At 34.5% G+C, this 22,561-nt stretch overlaps 1 protein-coding gene across 7 annotated transcripts in view; it reads right to left on the bottom strand.

Annotated features, from left to right (window-relative positions):
- The window catches only part of DYNC1I2 (dynein, cytoplasmic 1, intermediate chain 2), a 58,631-nt gene that overhangs the window by 14,034 nt on the left and 22,036 nt on the right, over window positions 1-22,561 (bottom strand). For 5 of the 7 annotated variants that reach the window (XM_011945944.1, XM_011945941.1, XM_011945943.1 and 2 more), the window contains exons 5-13: window positions 17,725-17,840; window positions 7,878-7,973; window positions 7,502-7,664; window positions 7,291-7,390; window positions 6,674-6,799; window positions 5,631-5,777; window positions 5,158-5,271; window positions 4,725-4,858; window positions 3,725-3,869 (exon numbers count right to left, since the gene is read on the bottom strand). In XM_011945944.1, coding sequence (XP_011801334.1) covers window positions 3,725-3,869; window positions 4,725-4,858; window positions 5,158-5,271; window positions 5,631-5,777; window positions 6,674-6,799; window positions 7,291-7,390; window positions 7,502-7,664; window positions 7,878-7,973; window positions 17,725-17,840 — 1,141 coding nt within the window. Of the gene's footprint in view, window positions 1-3,724; window positions 3,870-4,724; window positions 4,859-5,157; window positions 5,272-5,630; window positions 5,778-6,673; window positions 6,800-7,290; window positions 7,391-7,501; window positions 7,665-7,877; window positions 7,974-17,724; window positions 17,841-20,312; window positions 20,373-22,561 lie in introns of all 7 variants that reach the window. The other 2 variants (XM_011945938.1, XM_011945939.1) reach the window with 1 other exon arrangement.

Raw genomic sequence — 22,561 nt, 5'->3', positions numbered from 1 at the left:
AAAAAAAAAAAGAGAAATGCAAATCAAAACCACAATGAGATACCATCTCACACCAGTCAGAATGGCTATTATTAAAAAGTAAAAAAAAAAAAAAAGCTGGCAGGGTTGTGGAGAAAAAGGAATGTTTTTATACTGTTGGTGGGAGTATAAATTAGTTCAACCATTATGGAAGACAGTGTGGTGATTCCTCAAAGACCTAGAGACAGAAACACCTTTTGACCTAGCAATCCCATTAATGAGTATATACCCAAAAGAATATCAATCACTCTATCATAGAGACACTAGCAAAGACATGGAATCAACCTAAATGCTAATTAATGGTAGATGGGATAAAGAAAATGTGGTACATATACACCACAGAATACTATGCAGTCATAAAACGGAATGAGATCATGTCCTATGTGGGGACACTGATGAAGCTCAAGGCCATTACCCTTAGCAAACCAGTGCAGCAACAGAAAACCAAATACCACATGTTCTCACTTATAAATGGGAGCTAAACAACGAACATACACACAGACACACAGAGGAGAACAACTCACACTGGGGCCTATTGGAAGGTAAGGGTGGGAGGAGGGAGAGGCTGAAGGAAAATAACTACTGGATACCAGGCTTAATACCTGGGTGACACAATAATCTGTATGACAAATCCACACATCCTTTACATGTACCCTTGAATGTAAAATGAAAGTTTAAAAAAAAAAGATTACTTTCAATTACTGAAAAGGAAGTTGGCCAACAATCTAACAAAAATGTGTCTCCTGTGACTATACACGGGACTACTAAGATGAAAGTGCATCTAAAAATCTAGCAACTTACACGGCTGTATAAGCCTTTGGAGAAATAGTTGGCTTCATCTCACCAATTCTGCATCTTGCTTTGGTTTTATAGGTTTATCTGAAATACTTGGAACCAGAAGCATTTGAGATTTTGGACTTTTTCAGATTTTAGAATACAGGAAGTCCTCACTTAACATCATTTATAGGTTCTTGGAAACTGTGATGTTAAGCAAAACAACATAAAACAAAACCAGTTTTACCACAGGCTAATTGATATAAACAAGAGTTAAGTCCTTAGGGCATTTATCTGGTCACAAAAAATCACCAAATTTCTAAATAGTGACCCTAAACACTTCAAATATTAAACACTGAAATAAAATGTGAGCTATACATACAATCCAGAAAGATTATCATTACTTTTTCAGGTGGAGTTTTGCTCGTCACCCAGGCTGGAGTGCAATGGTGCGATCTCGGCTCACTGCAACTTCCTCCTCCTGGGTTCAAGTGATTCTCCTGCCTCAGCCTCCCGAGTAGCTGGGATTCCAGGTGCCCGCTACCACGCCCAGCTCATTTTTGTATTTTCAGTAGAGATGTGGTTTCACCATGTTGGCCAGGCTAGTTTTCAAACTCCCGACCTCAGGTGATCCACCCGCCTCGGCCTCCCAAAGTGCTGGCATTACATGGTCACATTTCAGAAAGATTAATAAAAACAAGATAATTATTAACCCAATTTTTGGTGAACCAGTGAATGATGGTGGTAGTAGAGGTAGTAGGTTAAATCAAGGAATAAATGTTTTGCCAAGTAAAAATTGTAAGGAGCACACCCTATCACCAGGCAGTTCTACAACAATGACAAAGACAGCAGGTTCGCTGAGCGGTTTCACACTGCATCCTTTAACTGTCGTGCCTTTGTATGATTATTATGTATCTCACAAATTTTTATTTTACGACAATTTGTATTCATTCATTCATTTTCCAACCTGCTTTTTGCAGTTCAAGGTCACAGCTGGTCAGAGCACAAGACAGGAACCCACCAGGGACAGGATGCTATTCTATCACAGGGCACACTCAGACACATCCACACTCATTCAGACTGGGACAATTTAGACACGCCAGTTGAGCAATCCTCCCACCTCAGTCTCCTAAGTAACTAGGACCACAGGTGCGCACCACCATGCATGGCTAATTTTTAAATATTTTGTAAACGTGGGGTCTCCTTGTGTTACCCAGACTGGTCTTGAACTCCTGGGCTCGAGTAATCCTTCTGCCTCGGCCTCCCAAAGTGCTGGGATTACAGGAGTGAGCCACTGAGCCCGGCCAGTGTTTTTTCTTGTCAATTTTATGACAAAATACACTATTTGATGACCTGCTGTTTTTGTGTTATACTTATGGTTATGCACCTCTAACCCAAAAATCCAAAATCCAAAATGCTCCAATCAATGTTTCCTTTGAGTGTCATGTCTGCGCTCAAAGAGTTTTGAATTCTGGAGCATTACAGATTAGGAATGCTCAACCTGTGCTAGCTAGATTATGCGTTTCTTTGCTTGTGAGCTTTGAGAATCATCTTCTACCTTTTCCCACTGTATAAATTTCATTAAAAGAACAAAAACTCAAGAACAACCCAAGAAAGGAAAGAGACGACTTATTAAATGTATTCAGGCTCTGTCTGATCCCCATTAAGAGGTAAAAGAGAAACTAAACATTGGTAAGTGCCTATTATTTGCTGGACACTGTGTTAAGCATCTCTCTGTCTCCTTTATTAGAGTTAAGGTAAACACTATTTTTATATCTGCTAATGACAAACCCGAAAATGCTCAATTTTAAAAGGCAAGCTTTTAGAGGCAAAGTTTTCTAACCCATTTCATTATTAGACAGAAAGGAGGCATCAAGAAAGGACAAGAATGAATAATGAGTTCATCCCAGACTTCTAAGGCCAACACTTGATAAATAATTAGGAGTTCACTAAAATAGTGAAGAACATCTCTTACACTAGGTTTTCTCACAGAAACTGAAGAACCAAAGACCTCTAAACTTTGTCTCATGATGGATTATTTAAAAAGTCAATATTTAGGATAAGGCAGATGGAAACAGAAAAAAAACCTTAGAATTTAATTTAAATAGAATCTGATGCTGAGTATGCATTTTCCCAACAATAATGTAATACCACAGAAAAACTAGACAGCAAAGTTAAGGCACTTTCATTATAAAATGAGATTAAATGAAACTACAAGTCTATCACAGGAGGTAATGTTGCCTACTTGGATTTGTCTTGAGACTTTTTAACAGGTAAGACAATGTCACATTTATCTGGAATTGCTGGAGGATCAGGAATCATTTTATCACATAAATGGGTTTTTTAAATACTGAAGTTTACTAAAACCAAAATAAATTATTTAAATGGCTTATCATAGGATAACAAAAAATATATGCATCCATGCTGTTACACAATGCTTTCCTAAGGATTCCAGTTTACTACATACAGCCATATTATACATGACTTAATTATAAATCGGTTTCTCTCTCTTTTCCTTATTTCCCATCAACTCTGTGAACCACTGTAGTTATGAATAAGCTGTTAAAAACTCTCCAAAGGGCAAATGCATAGCTTTTGTGCTGAGCTGAATGACAACTATATGAGGTGCTATGCGAGATACTCAGGACTTTTTCCCCAAAGCAGTTCAGGGTAAACAGTTCTGTATTCAAAAAGACTGAAGTGGTGGGAAGACTGGTCTTTGATTCTGTGTAGGGTCACCATACTTGTTAGCATACTTTTATAAAAACTACAACATCTAGTAGTTCACTCATACTCTGTGTAACTTCTTAGCAGGTTTCATCTATTAGTAAACTATTGTGATTTAAAAGGTTTTCATCATTCCTGTGTAGTATCAGCTCACCACCTTGTGTCAGAAACCTGAGCAAATAGCAGACACCTATATTTTAGATACCTTAGTTGTCCAAAGCTTTACTGTCCAGTCAAATGATGAAGTGACAAAAAGGTGTGAGAAGTCTACTGCTCCAACAGCTGCATGACAATGGATGCCAGTGATTGGTCCTTGATGCCCTTCAAACATCTCACTGATTCCAGCTTTGCTAATTTCATAAAAGTGAAAATGTTAGCGAAGTCTCCTATAAGTAGACTAACTACACACACTTTTTATTACAGGTTTATATATCAGGCCTTGACTTAATTTTGACAGACTTAACTCTGTGCTCATAACTTATCACAATTAACTTTGTTGAGTGTTATTCCATCCACATTTAGTAACACTACTAAAGCAATAAGTGCCTTTGGAACTGTAAACATCATGCTGTTGACAACAGACCTCAAAAGTCCAGTATCTGAAATGGTGTAATAGAAACAAAGATACACTACATTTAAGAGAGACAATCGGGGCTACTTTTAAATCAAAAGCTTTGAAGTGAAGGTGATCTATATTTGAGATGAAATCTGGGCAATTTTTTTTTTTAAGGAAGCAATAAGGTACAGCTAGACAATTTCAAAACAGACAGAATGGAAGGAGAAATATTACTCAGTTTAAAATATGTATGACATTACTGTACAATTATCAGGAGACTGAACTAATGCTGAAAGTCCAAATACACCAAAATGGGAAACAGCTGAAAATCTCATTTATAAGTCTATAGGTCAATATTGGCATGTGTATATTGTATTTGTAACTAATGAATGTTCCTGCCTATCACTAACTTATGTGAGTACATGAACACACACAAAACCATAACCCACAAAATCGAGAACACATCATGAATCCCAAATTATCTTTTATACAAAAAGGTATTAAGTTTTAATTTTATGTGCCTGAACACAAAAAATCTGTCACAAATAACAAGTAGATCTATGACAGATTTCTACTTAAATAAGGCAATTTGTTTCAACAGGATTAAAGGAAGAATTTTAAATTATTGCAAATTCCAGTTTAGGTTTACCTGCCATGGCGGCATGCTGTGTACACAGAACCTTCTTCACTCCCAACAACAAAGTTGTTGACGTCTCCAACAGGGAAGGACATAGATGTCACAGCTACTGCTTTTGACTGTTTATGAACCAACTCCATGCTATCCTACACAGAAAAACCTGAGAAAATTAGTTTGTAAACTTGCAATTTTAAATTTCTGTAGAAAAACTTCTAGTCTTTGATTGTAAACAATTCTTTTACTGTATTATTTACATAAATCTACCTCAATTAAATGAAGGTTTCAAAGTAAAATATATACATAAAAAACTATATTAAACATGCTTCAGCTTATAAACTGTTGTAACACTACTATAAAACAGTTTATGAGAAACATAAGTTGAGGTATACATACACGTAAAACATAACATTTACCTCAAAATTTCAGTTTCCCAAGTATAACCCACCTGTGGATGGGAAAGCATGTCCAGACTCCATGAACAAATTTTTCCATCAGTAGAGATGCTAATCAGATTGTGAGCATTTTGTGTTCCAACAACATTCACACAATATACAGGGTGCTAGAGATATTAAAAAAAAAAAAAGTTTTCAGGGATTATTTTACCAAAAAGCAAAACAAAATTTTTAGTCTAATTATAAGCATTCTGTTTATTATCAAGTCTCATAACTTGTGGGTATTCTTAATGTGAAGTTTGCTATTAACAGAAGGTTGTCACAGACGAGAGATGAGTTTCCAATAAATCTCCAAAAAAAAAAAAAAAGAAAGAAAAACGGCCTTCATTCTTGGTTGCTAAATGGTAAGGAATTCATACACCAAAGGAAGCACATTCTGAGATGACTCTGATGGCCACTACACTAAGTATTATAGCTAAGGGTGAAGGAGCACAGAAGCCTAATGGAAATAACCTTATTTACTTACTGTGTGTGCAGCTGCTGACAGTGGAGTTCTTTGCACTGGAGTTCTTTTATTGCTACGGTTATCCCAAAGCACAATTTGGCCTGAATATGTACCACCAACAACAAGATTTGGATGAAATTTTGCAAATGTGGCAGACATCACAGCTGACTGCAAATAAGTAAGATTTTCATACTTGAGATTCAAATAAAAAAAGCCTGACAAGTTCTAAAAACAAATCTATTTCCGAAATATTTCTTTCTTCATTGTATGCTATTAGAGGTTATAAAAAACAACTAACTAAATTAATCAAAAGTTTTCACTGTTTCAGAAATATAAAAATGTATCTTTAAGATATTTTTTGCTTAAAAGTCCAATGTAATGGCTATTTACATAAGTAGATTTAACCAATTTATCAAAGAAAGCAAAAAGTTATTTAACTATAGTATTAAAAAGATAACTAGCCCTGCATTAGCCTCTGAGACAGTAATCTAACAGTAGAGTACATGCTAGTTTGATTCAAGTAAGTGTTTACTCAAGATTATGACATTATTAAAATACTTTAACTTATGCAACCAGAAAAGGCTTGCAAATTCTAACCTTCTACTAAATCTACTTTAAAAATCTGCATCTGTTTTCTACTTCAACCATATGTTTCTACTTAAAACCATTTAGTTCCAATTCCTCAGGCCATGTATAAGTAATTCAGTGGGCCAACCATCTAATTGTATATTCACAAATAAGTTCCTGGGAAACTCCCTGTAGGAAAGACATTTTATAAAAGATTCCTTTTATACAGTCAATCACCATAAAAGAAAATCACAACTGCAAAGGACTTTAGGTGTGATTAAACATTATAAGAGATGTCAGAAAAGCTACAAAAGGCAGATCATGTTGAACTGAGAAGTCTTCAGTTTTCTGTTAACATCTGTTTGCAAATATGGAGTGGTTTAGTAAAATGCCAATCCAATGAAATCATTATGTTGACAAGAAAAGAAAAAAGGCACTTGTCTTAATTCATCAATGAATTCTTAAACTTGAGGAAGACTGTTAAAAGACCACCATACCTGGCAGTGAAACACATACTCTGGGGTAGTTTTTTTGTATTTCATATTCCATACAAGGGCCACACCATCAGGCTCATGAGGGGCATCTTCATTGTTATTATAGGAAGCTACAAGTAACTCCGGATACTGCTCAGAAGAATCAAGAGGAAAAGAAATGCTATGCATTATAATAAGAACCATTTTATATTCCTAGTTATTTGTCTTTATCAGATTATTATTCTGAAAATACAAAAACCTAACATTTCATCAAGAGAGACATCTCTAGGGTTATGCTCACTAGGACGTTAGTACAATTTTAAATTAGAACAGTTAATTATTTTAAATGTTTTAATGTTAAAACATTTAATTAAAATATGTGTCCAAATTTTACACAAAGGATTTGGTGAGCAACTGAAATTAGTAAAACTCGCCTATAGCATCAAGTCCTGAATTTTAAATATAAACAATGCTTCTAATCTTTCTTCCAAAGTACATGAGTATGTTAACATTAGAGCCATCATCCAATTAATTTTAAATCATATTGATTTATTACACAAAATTCCCATAATTAAAATAAAATGACCTGCTAATTATAATTTTAAAAATGAGTCAAGAGCAGCCATTTTGTTGTATTTTACCTGAGATGACCAATCCAAACAACTAACAACCCGATGCTTCGACCAACGTTCATCAAAAAATTGTCGATTTAATGACAGTTTAGCACCTGCTTGAATCTCTCTACAAAAAAAGACCAACCCCCACAAAAGATGGTGTTATAATTTTTATCACTCTTAATCTTAAAGTAATTTAACATTATTGAAGCTAAAGATCTTAACAATTCAACATTACCCTTCTTTGTCTTCTAAATCTCTCCCACTGTAGTCAAAGAAGATGTTAATCTGCTCAGAAAGAGCTCTTTCTACAATTCTTGTAGAATGGTCAAAGAAACTTAAAAATTCCTCAGAGTGCAAGATTTGTTGCTTTTCTTCTTCAGTCAGCTCATGAGGGGGAGCTGGAAAATAAATAATTTTTTGAAGTATGATTTAGGTCAGGCAAATCACATCAACTCACTATCACAGTATGGATCAATGAATGTTACACATTCTTTTTCAATCAGATTCACTTATTTGATTTACAGCATTTCATACTACTTTAATACATAAGTAATAAAAGGAATCTTAACAGAAATCAAAAAAATTTTTTAAAGTTTAATTCTTTAAGATACCTTTACTATCATTTTCCTCATCTTTCTTTAAAGTTTTTTCTTCTTCAGGTTCAATAGGTGGTTTAGGAGCCACTACATCATCATCTTCCTCTTCATCTGGAAAAAAAAAAAAGAAGGATATAATAAATTATTTTAATGAAAATAGCTGGTAACTTTTGAGACAGTATTTCAGAAGGTATCACAACTCCCAAGATAAAAGTAAAACTAAACCACGGACAGGACAGAACAAGTACAAATAATAGGGATTTTTATCAACATAATCAAATAATTAAGTGGAACCTCTTGGTTTTTATACATACCTATGTAGTACCTCAGCAACAGCCACCCTAAATTCTGTAGCTACATAAACTGAAATAAGATACATAAGCAACTAGGATGAATTCCTCATGAAGTCTCTAAAAGCTTGCAAGCATTTATCATTCTAGACAGAACAACATGCAACTCCTGCATAGTTTTATATAGCATGCTGACACATTAATGCTGTAGAATGAGGAAAATCAAATGTCTAAAATAGCCTACAGAGCTGGCTGCTTACTTGTGATCTGAAACCATCAGTGTCTAATGGGTCTTCATATGGCATAAAGACGGCTTACATTATCTCTCAGGTTGCTATTTGAGAGGCAGATTTTGAAGATAATAGCTATAAGACCACACTTTCTATTCTGTCATTTTAAATGCAAGTCTCATCATCTATTGTTACATGAAGTGGCAATAAGCACTTAAAATAATGTTTTCTTAATTTGAATAAAAGTATACATTGGGATAATATACAATGTTTATAAGACTTCTAAAAAATTACTACATCTCTTACATCCCAAACCAGGCAGTAATTTAAAATCATTTATTTTAAAATGTTATAGAACACATAACCCTGTCTACCTTTTCTTTTGCTACACACTGAGATGGGTTTTTATGAAGAAAATGTTTATTTTTATTGCCTAAACACATGAGTTACTTGTCTATAAGGGAAAGGCAGCAGGCATCTGCAGCAGAGTGCAGCTCAAGTAATGAGAGCCTATTCAATAAGGAGACTTCACTTGTTATAGTCATTTCCCTGACTCATGTTCAAAATTATCTAAAACACACATACATACGACGTACACAAAAGAATGGTCAAGAATGGGAACCAGCTGCCAAGTCATGGTCCCAGCAGCCAGGCCAGCTGACTAGATAGCAACAACCAGATGGCACTGCTGGGATTGTGTCTTTCTGCTACAAGGTGGCAATGGGATGGCATAACATTCTTCCGCTTCACTGCTTCCAATCCTGTGTCTCTCCCCAATGGCGGGCCTGTGCAATTACCAGCACTCCAGGAGGCCTAAAGACAAGCCTTTACCCTGCAAACAAAATGCAGCTTGTAGGCCACACCAGCTGCCAAACCACACACATAGTGTTAGGTTTAGAGAGCTATGAAAATCTTTCTAACTCTATAGTATAGGCAATAAAAATATAACTGTACCTGTGGAAAGAAAGCTTTAAATGACACTGTATAATGCACACAATGATACAACCTCCAACTTAATCAAAATGATAATGACGTATGCCAATCCTACATTACTTGAAATTGAGCGATTTTTACGTTCTGACAAGTTTACAGAAATAGGATAAATGGCACGAGTGATTTCAATATATGCTCATACTTTTGAACCAAATGGTGAAGGTTAAAATTTTTCCTTTCAAGGGCCTCAATCAGCCACAAAGGAAAACAGTAATCACTGTCTTTTCAGCCAGCCCAACCACATTTGTCAGCCCTTTCTCCGTCAATGCAGCCAGAGCAATCAACCTGCCAAACATTCAGAATGGAAAAACAATCTGAAAATACAGGGTATAATGCACCTGCCAGTGAAAATGGCCATTTCAAGAAAAGCTAGTGATCTCAGTGACCCTGCTGAGGAGGCGGTGGTGCAAAGGGGAAAGAACACGTAAAAGAATTCTTAGTGATCGCCACTCTCTTGCACACTGACACTTCCTTACAAAGCATGCCAATTACAGCTTTTGTGCTACTTAAAAAAATGAAAAGCTTTTTGGGGCAAAATAATCACATAGAGAAACAGAAAGACACTACTCCTTTTTAGATGAATTCTCATATGCGATGAATTATTAATCTGAAAATAGTATAACTAGTAGCAATTCTATATTATATTACTCAAGCATTAGAATGAAATTCTTCCATAAAGTCACCTGCAGGTGTAATGTAATAAAATAATTTTATTACATGTAACTTATAAGTTGTCTTTTAGAATAACAGGACATCTACTTCAACTAAAAATTCACTGTAAGAATATACACATATTCTCCACTTTCTGCTAACGCTACTAGTTACCCTAATCAAGTTTGTTTACTAGTAGGGTTCACTGTATGTAAATCCTAAAATCAAAGATAGGAATTTTGAATCACCCAGGACGGGTCATTCTTGAGCACTGTGAATTATAAATTACAGCCTCCTACCCACATCTTATTCTCCTCCTTCAACTTTGTTGTATTATACGGCCTCTAAGTACCATTTCCAATGACAGGTGTCAAATTCCTGTCATAATGCATATGGTCAGTACTTTAGTGCTAAGTGACCTCATAATTTACATATTTAACAGAAAAGATCTTGTTTATAGACACTCTTTTCCTTTTAAAATTTAAAATGTAGATGAAATATGTCAGTGATCTATATCTGTGTACTATACAGCATGTGCCATGCCTGTTTGTCCATATAAATTATTTCAGTTGTAGCTGAATGATGAGCATCAACTATTTAAACACATGCTCTCAGGGTTTTATTTTAGAATTAAAGTACATACCCTCCCTTTCTACATGGATTAAAACCAGATTTTAAAACTATCATTGGTACTTAAGCTTCATAAAAATGATTAAATTTCAAGGAACATAAAAACAAATAACGCTGTTCTTAAAAACTGTAAAATGTAATCTTTTTGCTGTAAGGTTGATCTTAATTATCAAATTTACTAAATATTTGGCAAAAATGCTTAACATCAGTAACATCAGATTAAAGAATGTTCTTCTGAAACAAATACGCTTTTCTTGTTATAAGCTAATATGATAGCTACCAAAGGACTATTAACATGGCCAAAAATATAAAATTACAGTTCTAAAGATTTTCTAAGCTAGTCCTTATTACATGATGAGCTATATTTAAAACTGGAAAAGACTGTAACAGAGCAGGAAGAACTGAAAAATGGGGCTGCCATGTCACATCAATTTATTGATGAATATTCATTACAATATGCTAAGTGGTTAACTCCATGCTTTCTCTGACAAGGAATCTAAGGTTATAAACTGAGCAGTAAAGAGTGCATAAAAGTAGGAGTTACTTTTAAAATGACAAATCTCTTGTCAATGAATGCTAAAACTAGGTTTAATGAACCATTGAATTTTTACTGAGTTAACATCAAAATTGTGATGTATTTTGGTGAGACAGAAAGAAAAGCTGTTTTGTAAATTAAGCTGCACCTAGAAATAACACCAAAGAATGAAATTCCAGTTGTTGGAATAACCTGTTACAATGGAGTAGGTTAATCAAAGTTAAATCATCTGTGAAATGGGTGGCTTTTGTTAAACTGAAGGAAGGAGCCTTCAGAGCAAGTTTTCTCATCTGTACCTCATGGTACATTTAAGATATATTTTACATTCAAGATATCTTTAAGATAAGCTAAGAGTATGCCACAAAGCATACTTTGAATTATTTTAAAATATTACAAGACATTTAAAAGGTAATACAGTATCTTAGAAAATCCTTACTGAACAAACATTGCTACTTATGAATCTATCACTTTTAATGATTAAATCTCAATAGGAAGTGAAAAACAAATCCCATCATTAGTGCACTGTTCTTTAGGAAATATGTTTGTTGTCCATCAATTTACTAATGTAGTTTTATTATACCGGTGCAACCCATTTTAAGATAATTTAATATCCTATGAAAAATTCCTAACTTATAAGGTAGTCTGATTATTCCTGGTATAAAAGAAGCTGACACTGAATTCTAAAAGTCAGGACATTTGCTGCATATAAAAATATCATTTGACTTATAAAAATTCAACTTATGAATAACTTCACAAACATCTATGAAAATATTAGAGGAAAATGCTTTAATCATTACTTTAAAAATACAGATTACATAGGAATAATTTTCCTTTAATATTTTCAAAAAATCCCTTCTTTTCTGGGTGAATTTCATTTTGAATCACTCTATTTCAATCCGTTTGTCCATCATTTCATCTTCTTATACCTTACTCTTTAAAATCAAATGTGTATTAAAGAAAATCTTCACTGGGACAAAGCTTCATGAATGTATCAATGGAATCCGTTCCTTTTCTTTTTTTACACCATCTAGAATAAGATGCAAGGTCACTTGGCTTTCTTTGGCTTTTCAACAAGGGAAAAATACACAGCTGACTTTTTAATCAGAAATGATTTCAATATAGATATAACGCTAGCTTGAGGGGGGAAATAAGAAAGGACTAATAGTTTAATTATACCACTTCCTTTAACAGAAAATTTGTCTCTCCGTAGCCTTTTTTTGTTTGTTTGTTTAAGAGATGGGGTCTTGCTATGTGCCTTGGCTGGCCTCAAACTCCTGGGCTCTAGTGATCCTCCTGTCTCAACCTCCTGAGTGCCTGGAACTACAGGTGCACACCACCTTGACCAATCACAGTCCTTTTTATATAAAATTTGGGTTTCATTTTGGCAGTATTAGCATCCTTACACAGGTCATGTTATCTGTGATCTCATCAAATATTACATTTTTCTGAGGCCAGGGTTTCAGATATGCTGGTTAAAGTCTTTCAATCAAGATTAAGAACAAATGCTTCAATTTTCAATTATATTTATATTCTCATAGGTCCTCTGAGGGTTAAAACTAATTTATTAAATGTGTTATTCATTCCAGAATCTTTTAAAAATCCATTTTAATTAATTAATTATTTGAGATAGTCTCACTCTGGCGCCCAGGCTTGAGTGCAATGGCACAATCTTGGCTCAGTGCAACCTCTGCCTCCAGGGTTCAAGCAATTCTCCTGCCTCAGCCTCCCAAGTAGCTGGGATTACACGTGTGTGCCACCACACTTGGCTAATTTTTGTATTTTCAGCAGAGATGGGGTTTCACCATGTTGGCCAAGCTGGTCTCAAACTTCTGACCTCTGGTGATCTGCCCCACCTCGACCTCCCAAAGTGCTGGGATTACAGAAAAATCCATTTTAGATAAGGACGATGTATTAACCAGAAGGCATACAAATTTGGTCTTCTGGGAGTGAATTCCAAATGTTAAGATCATGCAATAAGTGATTACAAGATATTCACATATAATAATTTTCTACACACTATGAGGCTAATCAACGGGTACTGAAGAAAACATATCTGGCTACTAAGCCAATACCAACAGTAATTATAAACTCCTTCACAGATAAGAAAGTGAAATGGAATAAGAGAAATGGCACTTCACTAGAAACCAAGTGCCAGTTTCTGGATGTATGCCTGATATTCTCTCAGACGGTGGACTCAGGCTCACCAATTAAACCTCAGTTTCCTCAGAGATAAACAATCTGATTAGATTAGGTAACCATCAGGATTTCTTTTTCCTTTAATAATCTTTCAAAAAATAGCAAAATAAAAAAAAAAATCCATACAGAAGAAGTGAATAAGAAAAAATAATGCCATTTTTCAAAAGAGGTAAAACTTTTAAAAGGTAAAGAAAGTAACTTTTTCAGGAGTATATCTGTGGGCACCACGTTCTTGCCAAGAGAAGCTTTCACCTGCCGAGAAGAAAATTGACCGAAGTCACGTGGTACTAGTCAATTTCATTCACAGTAGGTGCTTTAAGACAGCAAAGCACCGCAGTTCAGAAACAGTACTACCAACTTACAGAGTAAACTTGAAAGCAAGAAGGTGGCCAGAAGGGGGAAAAACAAAAACAAGGCAGAATAAAAACTGCTTTTTTAAAGGAATAGGCTTGGCCATTTTTATTTAAAAAAAGAATACAAAAGAAAGGTAAGAGTTAAGTCTATGACCAATTTTTACCTTCAATTTGGTAAGTCACATTACTTCTGCATGGATTTTACTGCCTACCGAAGTTCAGTTTGCTGTCTGTTACACTCCAATTGTGATTTCACCAATTTTGTTTTACGGTGAGTTTTGGAATTCATTACATCATTCTTAAATGGGAACCAACCAGGCAAAGTTTGAGAACCACTATATTAAAATGATGGGTAAGCAAAAGAACAGTTAAACACACAGTGTTTCCATTATAAAACCTTAATTTCAAGGTTTTTCTCTTTCCTTCTTTCTAAAACTTATAAAATTTGGGAAAAGAAACTTAATGTAAGAGGTCCAGACATGAAAATAACTATAATGATAGAGAAAAGAAATTATCTCATTTTTTCCCCAAAGGATACTGCCCAAATATCTCATTTTTATAAATATTTCCAAAGGGTAAGGATAGCTCCATCGTATCAGGATGCATTTTTTTCTTCCCCTTCACTTATATACCTCAACCTGTAACTAAAAGGATGACAAATCCAAAGAAGGATAAGCTAGTGCCTCTATATAGAGCAAATAATCTATAAACGTGTAGAATCAGCGCTAGATAATATAAACTAAACTACTTACTACAGGTTACTATAGAAAAACAGGAGTTGTTACTTCAGTTGCGAGAGAAAGTACACCTTAGAATCAGTCATATTTGGTTTACAATCACAGCTACTAGCTATGTGATGCTCGATAAACTAACTCTTTCAGTTTCAGCTTCTTGGTGTGTAAACAAAACCAATACCTAACTTTCAGGGCTTTGGTGACAGCATTACTGATGATGTAAAGTGTCTCATGATATGCCTGATATGTGGTAGGCACTTCTTGGTGTTATAACTTTTAGTCACCAAATTAAATGAGAAGTTCGGAGACATATTCATTGGAACCAAAACATTAACAATGGGTGGTACACAGCAGTATCAAAGACATTTCCTCTCTATATCCTTTCTGTACTTCTAAATTCTCTATGATATACCACTATAGTAATTAGAAAAAAATATTTTTTAAAAATGAAAGTCTTGGCTGGATGCGGCAGCTCATGCCTGTAATCCCAGCACTTTGGGAGGATCACTTAAGGCTAGGAGTTTGAGACCAGCCTGGCCAACGTGGTGAGACCCCCATCTCTACCAAAAATACAAAAATTAGCTGGGAGTGGTGGTGCACGCCTGTAGTCACTGCTACTCAGGAGGCTGAGGAGGGAGAATCACTTGAACCCAGGAGGTGGAGGTTGCAGTGAGCTGAGATGGCACCACTGCACTCAAGCCTGTGCAACAAAGTGAGACTCTGTCCAAAAAAAAAAAAAAAGGCTTCACTTAAACTGGATATAACTATAGATATATTAGGCATTACTCAAAATAGTTTCAGAATACTTTATATTTGAAACAATCCAAAATGCACTGTACCGTAAGTGTAATAGTGTAACTAAAAATACAATCTCCAAATTATCAGATGAAGAAAAAGGCCTAAATTTATTTTTTTAAATGAGTCACGGTGCCTTCGTTTTGGCTATTCTGCTCACTTTCTGAGTTAACATATCTACTAAAGTAGCTCCTAAATGGCAGACATAACACTCACCAAATTAATATACTAGTTAACAAAATAGTATATTCTAGAAATTACAGAACCCTGCAGTATTAGTATTCTCATACTGACAGCTCCACACTTTCTTTCCTTTCTTTTTTAAAAAAGTTGCTTATGTCTCAAGCAAGTTTATCATCAGTGTTTTTCTTCGGTTAGGATGAGGACCCTGCATCTACAAAAGCTATCTTACCAACCAGTGGAGCAGCAGGAATGAAAAAAAATGAATACACAGAAAATTCACATGGCCAAGTAAAAAGTACTTGGACATGGCCGGGCACGGTAGCTCACGCCTGTAATCCCAGCACTTTGGGAGGCCAAGGTGGGTGGATCCCCTGAGGTCAAGAGTTCGAGACCAACCTGGCCAACATGGTGAAACCCCATCTCTACTAAAAATACAAAAAATTAACTAGGCATGGTGGCAGGCACCTGTAATCCCAGCTACTCAGGAAGCGGAGGTGGGAGAACTGAGCCAAGATGGCGCCACTGCACTCCAGCCTGGGTGTCAGAGCAAGACTCTGTCTCAAAAAAACAAACAAAAAACTTGAACAAAAATGTTATACCGATTTCCTCAAAATTTTGAAAGTGTAATTATATGTATCATAATGTTGTCGTCCCCTTTTGAGAAGAGTGAAAGGAAAAGTTTAATGTATTTATTTCATTTCCATCCTCAGAGGACAGCAAAAGGAGAATAGTTAAAAGCGTCTGCGATGATCTACTATTAAGTCAAAAGGTTGTAAATAGCTACAACCCTAATTTTCTTTTTTTTTTAGATGGAATCTCACTCTGTCACCAGGCTGGAGTGCAGTGGCACAATCTTGGCTCACTGTAACCTCTGCCTCCTGGGTTCAAGCAATTCTCCTGCCTCAGCCTCCCGAGTAGTTGGGATTACAGGCGCCCACCACCACACCCAGCTAATTTTTGTATTTTTAGTAGAGACAAGGTTTCACCATGTTGGTCAGGCTGGTCTTGAACTCCTGATCTCAAGCAATCCACCTGCCTTGGCCTACCAAAGTGCTAGTACAGGTGTGAGCCACCGCAGCCGGCCACAATCCTAATTTTTTTTTTAGGTACATGCAAATATGAAATTTTAAAGATTTTCTTTGGCAGTAGACAGGGATTTCAAGGATTTCTCCTCGCTTCTGCTTCCCTGTGTTTTCTGACTTTCTGCAATGAATATAACTTTTGTTTTCCCTTAATGGAGAAACATGGTAATTTAATTAAAAATTTAAAAATACATTAATTCAAACATTTGATAAAATTTCTATTCCAAAATTGTTAACAGCTCTAAAATCCATAACTCATGGATTTTGATGGTAAACTCTGACATGACCAGAGGTAAAGCTATTTATAATCATTACTTCTCTCACTCAGTATGTTCACATGCTTTGCTGCCAAAATATTAATGCCCAAAATACTATTGGAGTGTTAACACATGATATAAATGTTTTATTACTTTTATATAATCTGAAAAATTCGGAATTCTAATACATATGTGGCCCCAAAAGCTTCAGATAAGACACTGTGAAGTGTATTAGGGATCTCACATAAATCTTTTTTTTTTTTCTTGTATGATATAAATTCATTAGCCTTACTGGGAAATGAGATCATAGTACTTTATGCTTGAATCATTAGCTATTTGCAATGCTTTCTGGTTTAAGAACCAAAGGGTCTCCACATTCAATAGGTCTGTGCATACTTCCCCATATTATACACAAATTACAGGCTACTAACTAATCAACATAATAGAGCCACTATATCATAAAAGAAAAAGTTTAAGAATTAAGTCTAGATTTGTTCATTAGTATGAATAACATCAGGGTACAGTGTGCTATTCAGAAATAATTTACATGACTTTGTTTACTATGGGACCCGCTCCCTTTTGGGGAAGAATTATGCTCAATGACAGAAATAGAACATTCTTAAGCTTTTTGGCTTCTAAAAGCAGTACATATTAATGACAAAATAAGGGCTGAAAGACTTAAATTTGTGTCAACAAAATTAAGAAACCATACATACAGCTTACAGCGTTAACTTCTAGTAAGTTTTAAAACTCCAAAAAATGAAGACATAAATACAGAAACTGTAAAGCATTAGTTTTCTCATATTTCCCTAAGAAAATATGCCAAAATACAAAAGCAAAAAAGAAATAAAACAAAAATCAAAGGAAGAAAAAAAGAATCTATGTATTTAACATAGGTGCTCAATGACAATTATACTAAGGATAGATACTCACCTTCTTTGGGTTGAGCCATAACTGGAGTCTGAGTTTCCTTTGTATATGTGACAATTTCTCGAGGAGGAAAATCGACTTGAGTGATTTTAGCCATTCCAAGTTTAATAGGTCCTCGTCTAAATTGAGTAAATACAAATAATACATTTTAACTACATCAAACCATGTTATTTTCAAAAATTAAGAATTAAACAGTCATTTGCACCCAACATTGTAATTTCAATCCATTTTATTCAAGAAATTTTAGATTAACAATTGGCTTTATTTTAGCAAAAGAATGAGAAGGTAGCAAAAGCAAAAGATATTTCTGAATCATTCAGTGTCTTTATTTTTCATTTTAAAAAGGCAAGTAATTTCATTATTTAGAACAAATGTGTGGGCAATAATGAAGTAAGAGAATAGGAACTTCAGAGTGGACCACTGAATAAGGTTGTTGTAAGAACTGGTTTCAGCTGGGATATGGTTCTTTCTGGATTTTTTTTACAGAATCAGACATGGACATCACTCAGACCACATTTAGCTGATCTCGCCACTAGGAGAATTCAGCTTTATGACTGAAAAACAGGTTTCTACTGAAAGCTTTTTTGCTACTTACATTTGGCAGAAATTGAGAATTACACTGTCAATTTGGACTTTAAAATGAAATATTTAAAACTTTTAAATCTCTAATCTCTGCATGATCAATACTGTCCTTGATTCATATATGGACAAACTAAGGTCCAGATATTCTACTTAGACTAAAGCAACAGATCTTTTGAATACCATAAATCTACTAAAGTCACTTCTGTTTAAGTTAAATACAGGGAATACATTCTTTTTTGACAATGAAAGAGAGCTGTGGCTGAGGAAAATGAACCAAAAGAAAAATATATTTTATTACCTATCTGGAAGATCTTTTATTGGTTTTATTAGATGTTTAAATTGGAAACCAAATAAAGTATGCTTCCAAACTCCCAAAAAAGTTCTCAGTGATGAAGCTGCCTTAAAAGGATACACAATAAAGACACTGCTGCAACTTTCAGAATATAAGGCAGGCTATCACTGGTAATCTAACTTTTTTCTTATGTAAATATTCTCTTCAGTTCTGTTTAGTAACTAAATCCAAGTCCTATACAATCTAATAAAGCATAATAAAGTATTATAAAGTATAAATAAAATTAGTACATTTTAAAAATTAATGTTCCAAAATGTGGGCCGTAACAATTTTTTAATGTCTTTTCTAGTTTAGAAATAAAAACAAAAGGGAAAAAAGTATAGTCAAAGAACTAAGTGGACGATTTAAGTAACCTGAAGTAATCTAGAAGTCTAAGAATAAAATTTAAAGAAACTTTATATTCTGATTTTTAAGATGCAAATTATATAAAAAGTAAATCACTCACATAGCTGGAAAAATATCGTCAAGCCTACAATATTAGGAACAAATTACCAACTTGAATCCATACAGAGTCTAACAGACAAAAAACGTAATATTAAACAAACAAAATATTCCAAGATTTTATAGGAGGAGGTGGGTAGGGAAGTAATACCTCACTTATCCAAAAGCTACTTTTACTGAAAATAAGGAAGCAATGGGAGGCAGGGAGGGAAGCCTCAGCTTGGCCAATACAGAGGGCTTCCAGTTCATGTACAAGAAACTCGTATTTTTCTTATATGCCTCAAATCAAGGCTTATTTACCTTACTTTTGACACAATTTCAAAAGGTATATTCATATGTTTTAGAATTTGTAAATTATCAGGGGAAAAGGGCTATCTGAGTCAGGCAAAATGGCAGCAGCAAACATTTATAATTTGCATTAGAATCTAGAATAATTGAATGAATGAATGGATGAATAATCTTATCTCTATGTCAACAAAATTGGAAAAAACCATACATACAGATTACAGCATTAACTTCTAAAAGAACAAGTTTTAAAACTCTAAAAAACAAAGACATAAATACAGAAACTATAAAGCATCAGTTTTCTAATGTTTCGCTAAGAAAATATGCAAAAACAAAAACAAATATAAACGGAAGAAAGAAAAGAATCTATTTAACATAGGGGCTCAATGACAATTATATCAAGAATATTCATCCATACATTCTATGAATAATCTATTCATCCATTCATTCACTCATTTATTTATTCTAGATTCATGAATAGTTTTATTCTAGATTCATGAATAAATAGTAACGAATGAACAGTGTAAGGACCAGTATCTCCGTTACTCTCAAAACCTTAGAAATCATCAGTGAATTTTAATACAGAAAAATAAATTAATATTCATATCAAGTAACCCTGAAAAGGTTCAATTACAAGTAGAATATTAGAAAAAGTCTGAGAAGTTTTTCAATACATCCTGGAAAACTTGTATTAAAAATACAGAAATAATTTTAAAAGTTTGGACGCTTAAATGGACTTAGGGTACCTAGAACATCACATAGAATATCCTTTCACTAAAGATACTGGATAAATGAGGTGTCACAGTAAAATGTAACTCTTGTCCTTACTACATGATACAATATTATAAACTTAAGCAAAATAAAATTAGGACAGTTTCACAAAGAATCAAATTCATTATAAAACAGGGAAGGTAAAAAATCTATTCAATACCCCAAATCGGAATCTGAGTGAAGCTGAAGAACTGATGGATCTGTATCCCAATGCAGCGTCCTAAATGGTTGTAGGACAACCATGAAGCATTAGCAAAGAAGGCCATAAGTTAGTCAAGCAAATACATTCTATGAATAGCTAAAGCTAAAGTACTATGCACAATTTAAAAACACATGTTCTGGTTAGTATTGAAAAAAAAAAATCAAAAAACAACACAAAAAATCCACCAGGTCACTCAACCATCTAGTGCATGCAATAGGCTTCCTATTGTTAAAGATACAAGCACACAACCCAGAATAGTTAAAAGACATTATGTGCAGATTATGGGAAACTAATATTGTATAATAATAGATCTGCTTTAGAACAACTAAAGTCACACAACCCAAGTAATTATTTATGGATAACAAGCTAGGCTATAAAATGGTTGAAATTTTAAGATTCCCAATGAAAGCAAACACATTTAAACCTCTTAGTTAACATTTTAATCTTCCCCAAAGCATTAAATGTGTGCAGGAAATTGTCATACTGGTAAAGGAAATGAGTCAACACATAAGCCTTTTGGTAATAAAACCAAAGACTATCCCACTGGGATACAAAATAGCTAAAGTTTCCAAAATGTGACCCTTCTATAATCTATGGGTTAAGCACTGCCTTGGGCTTACATATCATCTGCTTAAAGAAAACAACTAAAGATTTCTGTCTCTAGGAAAAAATAGATTTTTCCCTGGAAAAATATTTTATGTTCAAATATCAATCCTAAATATTCAGTGATAAGTTTTAGCATCGCCTGCTGGCTAAGTAACTTACAGAGCATCTTTTCCACTTAAGCCAAACTTAGTTACTAATAGAAAAAAGGTACTTTATCATACTGACATTTATATAGGTCAGTAATATATAAGATAATTATGTATGGTACTATATAACGTTCACAGTCCCCACTAAAAAAAGTTAAGCACAATACATTTAGTATTACCATTTTTGTCAAATACATTTTTCACTTACGTAAGACGTTATAATGTACAACTAGTTTTAGTTGCTGCAATGTTTTAATACAACAAATAGTTTCTCTACCTGCCTATATAATTTATCAAGAAAAATAATAATCAATCTAGAGATATCCTTCATTTTAAAACATATAAAGAAAGAGCTTGGAATTTAAACAAGGTTATGTGTATGCAATATAAGAAGCAGCCACAGTGAAGATCTACTTTGTACTAAGCCATGAATAGCAACAAGCTTAGGCTTTGTTAAATCGAAAGTTCTAAGAGATGGTCTCCAAGGAATGTTCTGTCAACAGCGTTTACATTATGTAAGTAAGAGCTCTGTTACCAATGACATAAAATTCCTTGTTGAGGATGTCATTTTAGTCTAAAATCAAGTAAGACTGTACCTCAAAATACAGCCAGTACTGAAAACGCACTGGACATACATGTACATGATTACATTTATTAGGGGCATCTTCAGGCATATAGAGTACAATTGCAAGTACAAAGCTTGAGAAGTAAACTGATCAAAAATGGAAAAATGGGCCAGGTGCGGTGGCTCACACTGGTAATCCTGGCACTTTGGGAGGCCGAGGTGGGCAGATGACTTGAGGTCAGGAGTTCGAGACCAGCCTGGCCAACATGGTGAAACCCGATCTCTACTAAAAATCAGAAAGTAGCTGGTGTGGTATGGTGACACACACCTGTAATTCCAGCTACTGGGGAGACTGAGGCAGGAGAATTGCTTGAACCCAGAAGGCAGAGATTGAAGTAAGGTGAGATCACGCCATTGCACCCTAGCCTGGACAACAGAGCAAGACTCCAACTCAAAAAAAAAAAAAAAAAAAGAAAGGAAAAAAGGAACAAGAGGCCTGGATTACCCCATTGAATAATTGTTCCTAAATTTTTGAGATAACAAATGTAATGCAGCTTCCTAATCTGCAAAGTTAGAGAGAGATCATTTCTCATGGCCTTTTATATTTATTCATAAATTACCACCAGTCCCAACAGAAATTCTTGGCACTCAGAGTGATTCAAACATGTTTAAATAGCATATTTTATAATGTCTTATCTATTCCTACTCCCTGAGTGTACTAATCTTAGACCATCTTGGCCAACTGAAACTACATGTACAGGTGCATACACATATCTCACATTTCTTCATGCATTTTCCTATTATATTTCTTCTAACTGTCTTTATTCTTACATTAACATTGTGTTTGCTCAATATGAGTTCCTTAGGTTTCATTCTCAGACCTGGGCACT

This window comes from Colobus angolensis, unplaced genomic scaffold, assembly GCF_000951035.1.
Source record: "Colobus angolensis palliatus isolate OR3802 unplaced genomic scaffold, Cang.pa_1.0 Scaffold247, whole genome shotgun sequence".
Lineage (NCBI taxonomy): Eukaryota > Metazoa > Chordata > Mammalia > Primates > Cercopithecidae > Colobus > Colobus angolensis.
Note: the sequence above shows the minus strand (reverse complement) of the source record. Positions and strands in the feature narration are given on the sequence as shown.